At 46.3% G+C, this 13501-nt stretch overlaps 1 protein-coding gene across 1 annotated transcript in view; it reads right to left on the bottom strand.

Annotated features, from left to right (window-relative positions):
- The window catches only part of TBC1D2B (TBC1 domain family member 2B), a 104317-nt gene that overhangs the window by 13259 nt on the left and 77557 nt on the right, over positions 1–13501 (bottom strand). The window contains exon 12 of the mRNA XM_088446649.1: positions 1163–1284. Coding sequence (XP_088302775.1) covers positions 1163–1284 — 122 coding nt within the window. The remainder of the gene's footprint in view (positions 1–1162; positions 1285–13501) is intronic.

Below are 13501 nucleotides of genomic sequence, written 5' to 3' on the forward strand. Positions count from 1 at the left end.
CTCCCCTATGCAGACATCAACCACCAGGTCCATGGCCTCAGCTATTCCCTGCGGCAATATAAAGTTAGGCCCTGGTGGTCTAGTGAAGTCCCAGGCGAACCAGTGTCTCAGTAGACAAACCGGAGGTGCTAATGTAGACTGGAGGTAAGACTGCGCAAAGAAGCGGGTTCCCACCTTACCTGTCTCCTTGAGTCCCGGCTGCAGTCTGGGGTCCGAGGAGCCCTGCTAGTTAGGTCCCCCCCAGGGCCCTGCCGAGAGTACCTAGCCGAGGGCTGGAGTTGCGGAGCCGCGGATGGGTGATGGAGCAGCAGTGCAGACGTCCAGAGGACAGTCTAATGCTGCTTGCTTTGTATTAAAAATTTTAATTAAAATAAATCATAAAAATAAGCTTGGGCTGCAGCCCCACTGTTCTAAAGGTGATCCAGCTCCTGCCGGACACCAACGAAACTGAGGGGGAAGGACTGGAGCATCCTGGGATAGAAAAAAAGCTTTGCTGTTTTTGTCCGGTCCTCCAAGTACCACCTACACCTCATTATCTCCCTGTGGAGCCCTATGGCCCAAGAAGAAATATCTATATAAAATAAAAGCCTTTTACCAGCGTGGATACAAAAAAATATAGCTGCCCATTAATATGCTTCTGGAAAAGTGGACATTTTTGAAAATGTCTCTGGAATATCATGGTCCTCAGCAGGGAGGGGGTCGTGTAAGCACAACATTTACCTAGAAGCTGTGCTGTATCAAACCTTCCTACATATCTGTACTATGCTCTTGTCTGTCAATAGGCCCCAATATACTTCCCTCATGTGAATTTCATCTTACCATCGAAAGTCAGCACTAACTGGGAGTATCTGCACTAACTGGGAGAATCAATTAGCTGTGAGGTTCACATATAGGGTTATTACAGGAGGAAAACCTTGCTCATATTTGCTTGGGTAACAGCAAAACCAAGGAGGTTTGCCTGGCAAATAACCCGTGGAACCTCGCTCTTAGAGACAGTCAGCTGGGCGACTGTTTTAACTTCAATTTGGTTTATGAATATTTATAATGAGGCAACAGATACCCCAATACTTCAGATGTTGCTCTTTCAGTACTTTACTGAAGTAGTATTAGCTGTTACTTTAGGTAACTTGTAGGTCTCATACAGTTCCAGAATTCAGCATACCTTGCATCCAGTATAGTCCTACTGAAATAACGCAGATACTTAAAGATGGACATTGAGTCTTGCAGCTTCAGAATCTCCTCTTCTTTATATTTAAATAAACCCAGAGCAAACCGAAAAATCACCTAGATAAACGGAGATGTAAAACATGTTCAATTTGCATAAATTAGCAGAACACATACATATGCACATATATAGCCTACACATATATACATTTGGAAAGGATGCAGACTTGATTCTCACAATTAAATTAATCCGGATCAGATAGTTCTTGATCACCCTAGATAACTGCAGCTGGATTCGTGTGGTTGCTGAAGGATAGGCTTTCAGAAAATATGACTGACTACCATGCACAAGGGAATCCATGTGCTATATATAGCATTATGCTATTCAGGGCAGCCGACCCTTGGAAATATTTTTGAATGGCACTTTCAAAACATTACTGATAGCAATGATAGCTTGCTTTTTTATCGACACATGACTATGCAATGGCAAAATATATTCAGAACCCAAAGTAAAAGTGCCACATGCAAGGTACCAAAGTAGTGCACAATTACAGACAGCAAATTCCTGCATTTGGTCTGGTAGCAGTGATCAGTAATAGCAGGTTACTGACGATCAGGAAAACCCCAAACGAACAAAAAAAAAATGTGAAAACCCCCTGACAGGTTAGCGAAGTATACCCATTCTGTCAAAAGGACATAGAAGAACTGGAGAGGTTTCAGAGGCAGGTAATGTCACTAACAAAGAGAATGGAAAGGTAAACATCTTATTTGGGAAGAAAAGGGCACTTTAGAGGTAGTGGCAAATGTGGAATTCATAAAGGGGGTGGTTTCCTTGTATATATGTGTGAGTGAATGTACTTATATATACAGCCGGTCCTAGCCAATTTGGTTACCTAGGCAAAATTTTGACTGGTGCCCCCTAGCAGAAAATCCCACCAGCAATCTAAGTGTTTATACGCGGATGAAGTTATATTGCCGGCAGAAGGGATGTCGGCCGTCAATATACAGATGCCGGAATCCTGCCTCCGGCATAATGCCAACGTCAATATGCCGAAGGAGATCATGATACCGGCGTTGGCATCCCGAATGTCAGACTTCCGAACGTTCAAACCTGGGTAAGTAGGTTTGCTTCCCTGGGGATGGGGAGGTTTGGTTTAAGCACCCCTGGGGGGACATTAGGGATAGGCACCCCCCCGGGGAGGGTTAGGCTACGGGGAGAGGGGGTTAGGGTTAGGCACCACCATGGGAGAGGTTAGGGTTAGACGCCACTAAGGGAGGGTTGGTAGGGGAGAGGTGGAGGGTTAGGCTACTTACCTCCCCCGTTGGGATCTTTAGTGATCGGGTTCCATGCTGCATCATGTAAATCAAAGGAGTGCTGGGCAGTTTGGCTATATTATCTATCTATCTATATATTATATATATATATCTCTCTCTCTCTCTCTATATATATATATATATATATATGGAAAGGAAAAGGAATTAGATCAGATTGTCACTAAGTTTGAAAAAAGAGGATACAACAAACAGACATTACTGAAACAAAAAAAAGAAGTACTACAAATGTCAAGGTCTACTCTATTGAACAGTACGACTATACGTGACTCTAGGGATAAGATCCCCCTGATTACAGAATATACGCTGGCTAGCTCGGTGATCTGGTAAGTTACAGACGGGGCAGAAATCTCAAAGACATTTTGGTGAAGAGTGACATAACTCCCTTCAAACGGAAGAATGAATTCACCTTTACAAAAGAACCTGGATACTATAGGTGCATTTCATGCACCACATGCAAATACTTGGAGATGGGTTCTACGTTTAAACACCCACATACGGGTAGAGTGTTTAACATCAAACGTGGTCACTTGTTCAACTAGCTTTGTAGTATATATGATAACTTGCCCGTGCGGATTGTGTTATATCGGACAAACTATCAGAATGTTCAAGGAGAGGATGGCCCTCCATCGGTCGGCTATTAAAGAGGCCATTGAGGGTAAAGCAAGTGAGCAACCAGTGGCCAGACACTTCAGTGAAGCAAGGCATCAATTAAAGGATTTGAACTACAAAATCATCGATCACATACCCCCATTGAAGCGAGGAGGAGATAGAGCAAAATTGCTCTCAATCAGGGAAGCACGTTGGATTTTTTCCCTGAATACAGTATCCCCTGGTGGACTTAACGAAAAACTGCCTTTGAATTTATGTTTATAATTGTCCTATATATTGTGGGCTTTAATGCCGATTTATCTCAGTATTGACCACTTTGAACATTTATATGTTTAAGACCTGGGTTTTACTGATATATATACCTGGTTCCGCTTGACTGCGCTATAATTACATTCTTTACCTGTGCCTTGCTATATTTACTAGTTTTGTTTTTATGTTTGAGCGCTGTCTAGTATAAATAATCTATGTGTTTGCTTTCCACAGTTGTTCGCTCAGCGATCAGCAGAGGTCCGCAGCCCTGGACATTGCATACTCTGGTTTAGAGTCAATCTGTTTACTATTGTCTGGTTACCGTCTCCCAGACAACGCTGGGATCTCCCTGCTGGTCTAGACGCAGTGTGATGAGGTCACGGACCCTGCGCTCCACGAGACGACGCTGGCCACGGAAAGCAGCCGGTGCTAGTTTTTTTCTTTGACACACTTGGGTATATAGGAAAGCTTACTTTTACTTTGTTCATGTAATGTATATCCTGATGAAAAGACTGTGCAGGTCTTGAAATGCCGATCTATGGATTAAAATCTGTTTACTTTTTTGGAAGCCCGCTGAGTGCCACCTGGTACAGGGGTCTTCGTGTGTGTGTGTGTGTGTGTGTGTGTGTATGTGTATATATATATATATATATACACCCTATACTATGGGTTTGTTCACAATGTAATCATACAATATAGTATAGTAGTAAAGATGGCAATAGTGAATACTTTCTTATGTTTATTATACTTTGCAAGAACAAAAACACTTGGCAATATTCATATATCAACGATGCATTTCAGTAGACAGTAACACACACATTAACACTCTTGTTTATTTTATTTTTCAGGAACCTGCAGATCATTAGCAAACTCTGGACTTCGAACCTGCAAACTATAAATGGGTAAGTATTCTCTAGTGGCGATTATCAAATGACTAATTTTGCAATTCCCTTAACATCTCTAAAATATATACAAACAACCTCACGTGAGTATGATAAACGGATAAGTTTACATCAAGAATACAATTGCAAACTTGTATTTTCTATACACCTTTTTAGGAAAATGTTTTCCTCACACTACTGCACTTTACATGTCTCATACAATGCTAGTTCAGCGCTGAAATAGTTAATAGGGTGCACCCTTCATTGCCCGGGATATGAAGAACAGTTCTTAAACTGCTCCAGCTACAGTACTTGTCTGTATTTAATGAAACACTGTAATCCTCTGTAAATGATCCTGCTGCGATGGTGTTGGTGTTACAGTCAGTTGCTTCTCTGCTTAGCAACCTTAGTTCATAGTATTACAGGTGCTGGCAGTGAGGTGTCGCCCTAACGCTGCTGGTAACTGTTGTACCTAACCTCCACTATGCGGTATCAGGGGGTTACTCTTACTATTATGAATGCAGTCTATAAACCCCACACTCATCTCTGACGGGACTGCTGTGCATATGTAATGGTGGACAACTGTAGGCCTCCAGTTAATAGGCGCTAATGTCACTGAGTGTCTATTTGGGAGGTTGCAGCAGTTTTCTTACCCCTCCAGTATCAGCTCTCAACCTCCGGCTCCTTTACAAGCTCAGTCTCTCTATTTCCGCAGCTCCGCCTAAGGAACTCCCTTAGGGGTCGTCCGACACACCCCTCTTATGCTGATTGTTCTCAGGAACCTCCCCGGATGACAAAGCTTGGTCCCACCGGATGTTCCCCGCCTCAGAGACCTCCGCTGCTTGTCCCGGAGTACGGCCGCAGCCCTCAGATAAGCATCAAGGCAGCGCAGCCCCTTCTCCTGTCCAGCTACCTCACCAACTGCCCACACCAACTGCCATTTTTCTCAAGTTCAAATCCTTGAGCCTGCCACAGTACTCACTGGTCCCCTAACGTCCACCACCGCTGAGGAAGCAGTGCAAATAGTCCCTGAACCTTAATGAAACCAGTTAAATCATGCCCTATATTAGACAATGGCAGGAGTCACATTAATATTTTACATTTTCATAGAGGCACATCAGCCTGAGCAGGAACACAGGGTGTTGGTGGGGTGCCACATACATACATTATATATATATATATATATATATATATATATATATATATATATATATGTCAAATGGCTGGCACTCCACATAAATGCAAAATAAAATTACTTGCCTTGGTGCCTTCCTGGAAGTTCAATTGAACACCCACTTACATATGTAGAAAGGGAAAGGCAGCACTCACAGGTCTGATGAAATGAAAATCAAACTTGACAACTGTGTCTGCCTTGTTCAACGTTTCAGTCTCACATGACTTATCAAGAACACTCATGTTCTTGATAAAAGTCATGTGAGACTGAAACGTTGAACAAGGCAGACACAGTTGTCAAGTTTGATTTTCATTTCATCAGACCTGTGAGTGCCGCCTTTCCCTTTCTACACATATTATATATATATATATATATATATATATATATATATTCTGTACACATAGGACCCTTCAAATTCAATAAAAAAAAAAAAAACTATACAGCCTGTCTTACTTTTCCTAGCTGACAGACTATGCACGTTCTTCTCTTCAGAGAACAGATGTAATTTCAAGCTCCAAGTTTAAGGACCCAGGATGCGGCTATGTCCTCCCTTCCTCCCTCCACTGAGCCGCAGGCTGTAGCTTCACAATCCATTGGGGGTACTAACCACCAGCGCTCCTCCCTTAATCTGGCACTGGGGGGGCAGCGTCACGGAAGCGGCAGCAGAGCCGTGGAATGCCCCTAGGCATTTGCTTAGAGGCCGGCTATGTGTGTGTAAAATATATATATATATATATATATATATATATATTTTGCAAACACGAACGCATATACATACATACTGTACACACACACACACAGACACACACACACGCAGACAGACCCTATCATTGGTAAGGTATCAGGAGGAGGTCATTGATGTGGGCAGGACCAGCACTTTGTGTTATTACACCAGTGCGTCTATAGGGAGGAAGCGAGACAAAAATGACTAGATTCTCATATACTCTATTTATAGAGTTGCGAGGGGGCGGGCACCATTCAAGAGCCACGGGACTGTTGTCAGTCCAAAAAAAAAAAACCCTTTGGTCCGAAGACCATGGGTCAGCAATTACGACAGGATCTTTACTGTCAGGGTAGGTGAACTGTGGTACGATTACCACATGAGGTGGCAATGGCAAATTCACAAACAAAATTTTGGGGGTGATGGATCACCACGTTTTCCTGTATCTGGCTAAGCTGGCAGCTGTCACACTGGGAGTTTCGTTTCACCTGTTAAGCTTATAAAAAGGTTGAAAGCATTGACCAGTTTCTTTTTTCCAACCTTACTATGTACAGTTTACTCCTGCAGCAGCAGCACTACTAAGGCAGCAACTAGCTAAGTAATGTTAACAGAATACATAAAACAGAGTTCTAACGGAATAAATGTAACCTTTGAGCTATGGTTCTGTGGAAGAGCAAAGCCATTTGCACATGTAAAGTAGGTAACGTATTGAAGGCTGAATAATGAGAGACATGGTAAGAACTTACCCTTGTTATCTCGCTTTCTTCGAAGTCCATAGGGTACCCCAGGGTTGACCTTGGGGGTATAGGTTGGGAACCAAATCCAGGCACCACGCAGTTAAAGCTTTTAGCTCCCAGGATGCACTGGGTCCACTCTCCCTATAACCCCGCCCCCAAGCCAGAGGCACCTCAGTTTGTAAGTAGCCAGTGGCCGGAGGAGGAAAGAAAGAGAGAGAAGACTGGAACACTCAAGAACCATACTCACAGAGAAGGAGATGGGAAACCGGTGACCAGTAACACAGCCCTTATGAAGCCAGGTGCTTCAGGGCGGGTGCCCTGTGGACCCTATGGACTTTGAAGAAAGAGATAACAAGGGTAAGTTCTTACCATCTCTCTAATTTTCTTCTTCAGGATCTATAGGGGGTCCACAGGGTTGACCTTGGGGATGTCCCAAAGCAGTACTTATAAGGGTGGGGACGCTCCTGTGATGAGAATCCGTCGCCCAAAGAAAGCATCCTGAGGGGCAAAGGAATCCAATGCATAGATCCTTAGAAAAGTGTGGACAGAAGACCACGTCGATACCGTGCAAGGCAGAACAGCCGAGGCGCCACAGCGAGCCGCCCACGAGTGGCCGAGTAGAAGTAGTGTCAACAAACAGAAAGCCCTTCCTATGTGTAGGCCCCTGAGATAGACATATGAAGCCATCTAGCCAATGTCTATCGTCCGGCCCTCCTTTCCTGTGAAATCCATAGACTACAAATAAGGAGTCTGATTTCCTGAAGTAATTTGAACAGACCACGAAAATCCGGAGAGGCCGGACCACAGTCAATGAGGGCACCCCGTCTGAGTGGACTGGAGACTGAAATGTAGGCACAGTAAGTTCCTGAATAATATGGAACTTAAAAAAACTTTACGAAGAAACACAGGGCAAGAGCGACTCACAACCCTGTCTTGGTGAAATATCCATAAGAGGGAGCCAGATGAGAACGCTCCCAATTAAGCCACTCTCCTGGCAGATGTAAACGCCATAAGACATAAGCCATAAACCACGTAAAGGCTATCAAAACTAGTGGTTCAAATGGAAGCCACAGGACGACACGAAGAATCACTGCCAAATCCCAAGGAGCCCCTAGGGGGGATAAAGGGAGGTAGAATTTAGAAAACACCTTGAAGGAGGATATGGATACCCGAGAGTGGAGCAATTCCACATCCGAACCATACTGACAGTGCAGAGACCCGCACTTTCAGGAAGGCCAGGCGGAGGGAGAGACCCAAGCCAGCTGGAAGGAATGCTAGAACTTCTGGAAATCCTAAACACCTGAGGATCGTAACTACAGGTACGATACCATAAGAATTATGTATGCCACATTCTGTGGTAGAGCCCAGCAAAAGCTGGCCTACACGCTCTAAACATCCTGATGAAGACAGAGCCAGAGAAGCCTTAGGACCACAGTAGGAAAGCAGTCAAAGACAAACGATCCAGGTCCAGGGAAAGGCAAGGACCCGTAGATAACAGGTCCGGATATGGAGCAGCAGTAATGTAGTGTCAATGGGGAGACTCCGAAAATCTAAGTACCAGTGACATCTGCGGCAATCTGGAGCCACCAGCAGGAAAGTACCTCCGTCTCGATTGAAACTTCCGAAGACCTCGAGAAAGAAGGGAGACCGGAGGAAACAGGTACACAAAGTGGAAGTTCCCCTTTACTGACAATGCGTCACCGCAGGTTGCTTCAGTACCACTAGTTCTGGACCCAAACACCGGCAGTGTGCGATAGAGTCAGAAGACCATGAGGACCACCTCTGGGAGGCCCCCTCTGGTCACTAGGAGCTGAAACCTCTCTTGAAGAGACCAGTCCCCGGGATGCACGTCGTGACGACTGAGGAAGTCTGCTTCCCAATGGAGAACTCCTGGAATGAACACTGCAGAGAAGGCTGGGAGGAGACATTCCTGTCATTGCTGCCAAACTACCAGTGTCTACTAGATGTAAGCCACCGTTGTGACATTATCGGACTTACCCTTTACAGGTTTACCATGAAGTACGTGTTAGGCCAGAACAAGGGCCCAAGACAGCTTAACGTTCCAATAAGATCATTGGCAGGGCGGAATCACCAGACGTCCAACTGCCCCGAAAGGAGTGCGGACCGGTCACTGCGCCCCAGAGACTGGCGTCCGTTGTAAGGATTACCCTAGATGAGATAGCCATAGCCACCCAGATAGAGACAGACACACCTACGGAAAGAATCATCGTCTGAACCGTGATACGATGGAGAAACCAGTTCCAACTGGAGAGGATTAGTTTGTGCAAAGGCCTGGAATGGAATTGAGCATATTGCATCATTACAGAGTGTAATGACACTTGTCGATTGTGGAGACATTTGCGCACTCTTAGATGAAGAGTGGATATCTCATCTGACGTCAGAAGGATTCTCCGATTCTGAGAATCCTGCAGGGCTCCCAGATGAATCATACCCTGTGAGGGATTCAGGGAGGACTTTTTCACAGTTGATTAACCATTTGTGCTTGTGAAGGAAAGCAATGGTTAACTTGAAATGGCTTCAAAGTACCTTGGTGAACCTGCTAAGAGCAGGAGGCCGTCTAGATACTGGAGCAATCGGATACACTGAACAGGTGGGCTATCATAAAATCCATAAATCTGGTAGACTCCGGTGGGGCTGTGGATAGTCCAAAGGGCAGAGCCTGAAAATTGCAAGTGTTGCTGTGGCACAGCAAACCTGAGCGAATGCTGATGAGAGGGCTCTAGAGGTACGTGTCCTGAATATTCAGCGATACCATAAAGTCCCCAGGTTCCAAATGTCGGATGATGAAGCGTAGGGGTTTCCTCCTTAGCCCAGGCACCTTTAGGAACTGGTTCAGGGATTTGAGACAGAGGATAGGCCAATAAGGACCATTCGGCCACTGCACCAGAAAGAAAGAAGAATAACCAGTCCCTCGTTGAGATAGTGGGGCTGGCATAAATAGCTCTGCTTACCACAAGGACTGTATAGCTTTCTGGATTTGTAAGGCCCTGTTCGGGTCTGAAGAAGGGCCTGTGTAACAAAACATGTGAGGAGGCCGTCTGAGCAATGAGCGGGCGTACCCGTGAGAGACTACAACTCCTACCCAAGCATCCGTGACACCAGCACTGGGCGAACTGAAAAAGTCGGTATCTCACTCTGGAATCCCCCAGATGAAGACCTGTCCCATCAGGCTGAAGGCTTATCCTTAGGTGTAGAAGCAGGGCATCTGCATGCAAAGGTCTGCTCAGTACGGGTATGGCGGCCCTTGTGGAGGCCAACAGCCTAGGAAAAAACATGCTTTTAGGCTGACCCTGTGGACAAAAAGACTTAACAGATTTAGTCCGAGGCCTTGTATAGCTGAAGGCGGAAATCTTGCCGTTAGTGATATTGCCAATGTTGCTACAATCATGTCAAGGTCAGGGCCAAACAAGATGTTCCCAATATATGGTATCTGCACCTCTGCTTTCCAAGAGTGCAGCCATAGGGTATGGCGGCGCATACAGTCGCAGCTGAAACCTTGAGGGTTAGGAGACTGGCATCCAACGTAGTTACTCCCACATATGAAAACTGCATATTTTATGTGAGCGACAAAAAACATTTGATATCTAGAAGTGTTGGAGGGAAAAAGCTTTACAAATGCATCAGCCCAGTATGCAATAGCATTAGCCAACCATGCGATAGCCATGGTAGGACGGGCAACAGTCCCTGAAAGCGAGTATAGTGATTTCAGGCAAAGTTACCACCTACTGATCCGTAGAATCCATCCAGGCAGGAATGGGAGGCGTAGTAACGCTCGTAATCAGACGAGTAATATGAAAATCCACCCCAGGAGGGGAATTCCCATTACTTGTGATGACCCTCAGGGAATGGGAAACATGAGGCCAAACTCTTTTGCGATACCTTTTATCTGGCGATAGCCAGACTCCCGCCATGAGATCCACCCATTGGTCAAAGACGGAAGACACGTTAATGCTTAAACTGAGGGTGTTTAATTTAGGTGCAGGTTCAACATTCTTTATAACTAGGATGGACCTGACTGGCAGCACCAAGGCAGGGATAATAACAATACTTCACTTAGGCTCCCCCTCATGTGAGAGGGAAGGAGCCCGATACATCATCCAGTTCACCCTATGTTAAACGGCAGAGGAAACTGGGAAGTAACCACAGGGCGTTTATTACACCATTTCGGAGAAACGACATCCACCCAGGGTGGTAATCCCTGCAAGGGAAATGACAGACTGTTGTGATTCCAGAGGGACTTTCATGTTCTGTGAAAAACTCCGGTAGGGAGCGATAGTCTGTGTCACAGGAGTAAACCGTAAGAAACTGCGAGATACCCCGAGATGAAAAGGCAGTATGTTGAAGTAACCCCAAGGGAGTGACAACATTGGGGGCCGCCAGGCGATCCGCCATGGAGGCCAGGATCCTGAGAAACAAACTGCCCAAGTGGGTCGTGTAAGGGGCCCGGCACCAGATGGCGCCGCATACATAACCCTTTCTGAGTCAAATCCTCCGCACTAATACCTGTAGTCCATGACTTGCAGGATAGCAAAAATGGGTGCAGCATCGTGCCCTATTCTCCTGGTCAGACCTATCTGACTAACCATCTTCATGGAAATATTAAGCAGCGCTATACTGGTCCTGACTGACGCGAAGATTAGCTGCAGGGACCCATTGTCAGCGTATGCAACACACAGTTTCACCTAAAATATGGCAAATGTGCAACACGCAACAGTATGTGACAAACCTCACAAATATTGACAAGTATATATGTGAGGTCTCAGAACCACCCTGTATTAGGGCAGATTGTAAAGAAAAGAGATAGATATACACTGACAGGTGAGAGAAAAAGCACAGTCAGCACTAGCATAAGTCACATACCATGCAGAAATATATATACATAAACATTACATATAATATACTGCAAATGGCACTACAATCAACTGCCCAGATTCAGTGTCTGGGAAGGCTATAGCGCTGTGTACACATACCCAAACGGTGAGGTACGCAGGGGGACTGGACCAACTGCTGTCCTAGGAGTTCTTTCCTGCACCATAGAAATATAATGGCCGCCTGCAGACCTCAGAGGAAGCGTGGACCGCGGAGGAAGCAGCTCAGTGACTCCAGACTATAGCACTGGAAGGCGCGCTTAGCTGAGGGGAGGAGCCGCTACAACAGGGAAGGCTGCCTCCCCTGGCCGGCTATTAACCCCTGTAAAGTCCCTGGTGGTCTAGTGGACACGCGGGGTATGGGGGAGGGCCCGCCGCCACTGCCAGCGCCTCTGGTCTGTCCCCAGTGACCGGAGGCATCGGACTGCATTTTAAATCTGCGGATCCCCGCAAGCGGTGACCCGCGACCTTACCTGTCCCCGTCGATCCGGCAGCAGTCCTGGGCGCCCGCAGAGTCTCGGTAGGACTCTGGGGTCCCGCCGAGATCCCCAGATCTGTACTGGCGTCTCAGCGCCTGCGGGGTGATGGAGCGGCAGCTTGGATGTCCTATGGACAGTCCGACGCTGCCGCTCTGAAGTGTCAAAAAGTAAACCAATAAAAAAGACTAACTCATAAACAAAGCTTAGGGGCTGATAATCAGCCCCCCTACGATAACGGTGACCCAACTCTGGCCAGGCACAAACTTAAAACTGAGGTGCCTCTGGCTTGGGGGCGGGTTATAGGGAGAGTGGACCCAGTGCATCCTGGGGGCTAAAAGATTTAACTGCGTGGTGCCCTGATTTGGTTCCCAACCTATACCCCCAAGGTCAACCCTGTGGACCCCCTATGGACCCTGAAGCAGAAATCCTTTTAAGTTAGGTTCTGCACTAGTAAATCAATTATTTTTATTTTGAGTAAAAGCATGTCAACCAAGGGAAAAGCTGGTCTTATGAGCAATATAGCAGAGGGATATCAAGTGAATGAAACAACAATCTATGTTATTTTTTGCTGAAGGGGTTACAATAATCACCAACAACCTCATCACTCTAGGACAGAGGTTCCCAAACGTGGTCCTCAAGGCTCCCCAACAGTTCTGGTTTTAGAGATAACCATGACTAAGCACGAGACTTCCGGTGGGCGGGCCGAATGGACTGGCCGCTTTTGAAGGAGCTCCCTGCTACAGCGCCTGTACCGCGGTAATTACCTGCCGTGTGTGCAGGTACTAGGACCCCCATCTCCAGCGGAGGTCCCCAGGATACCGCCAGGCAAGTGCGGCTGCAACCCCGGCTCCCTGCGCACTACACCGCCGGAATATAGCCACACAAAGCTGTGGTGCCGCCCGCAATTTGCGGCTGGACTCTCTCCCCACATACCTCCCCTGGGCTTCCTCCACTTAAAAACCCATAGGCTTATTACAGAGCTGCCGGAGACCACCTACACTGTGGCTGGAGCCTGCCCCCATTACCCCTGAGCCTTATACTGCACCATTGGCAGTCACAGACAAACAAGTGCTGAGAGCTCCTTGGTCAACATGCAGACATATGCACAGTGTACAGTGAGTGCTATATTATATGTGACTTTTCTTCATTAATCCCACTATATGAACCTGTTGGGTGCTGTTGTATGCTTTACTGAGATCTACACTCATCTCTGGTCATAGTGCATGTGTGACAGCATTTAAGAAGATTCTCTCACCTGATTTA

This window comes from Taudactylus pleione, unplaced genomic scaffold (assembly GCF_031769625.1).
Source record: "Taudactylus pleione unplaced genomic scaffold, aTauple2 ptg000019l, whole genome shotgun sequence".
Lineage (NCBI taxonomy): Eukaryota > Metazoa > Chordata > Amphibia > Anura > Myobatrachidae > Taudactylus > Taudactylus pleione.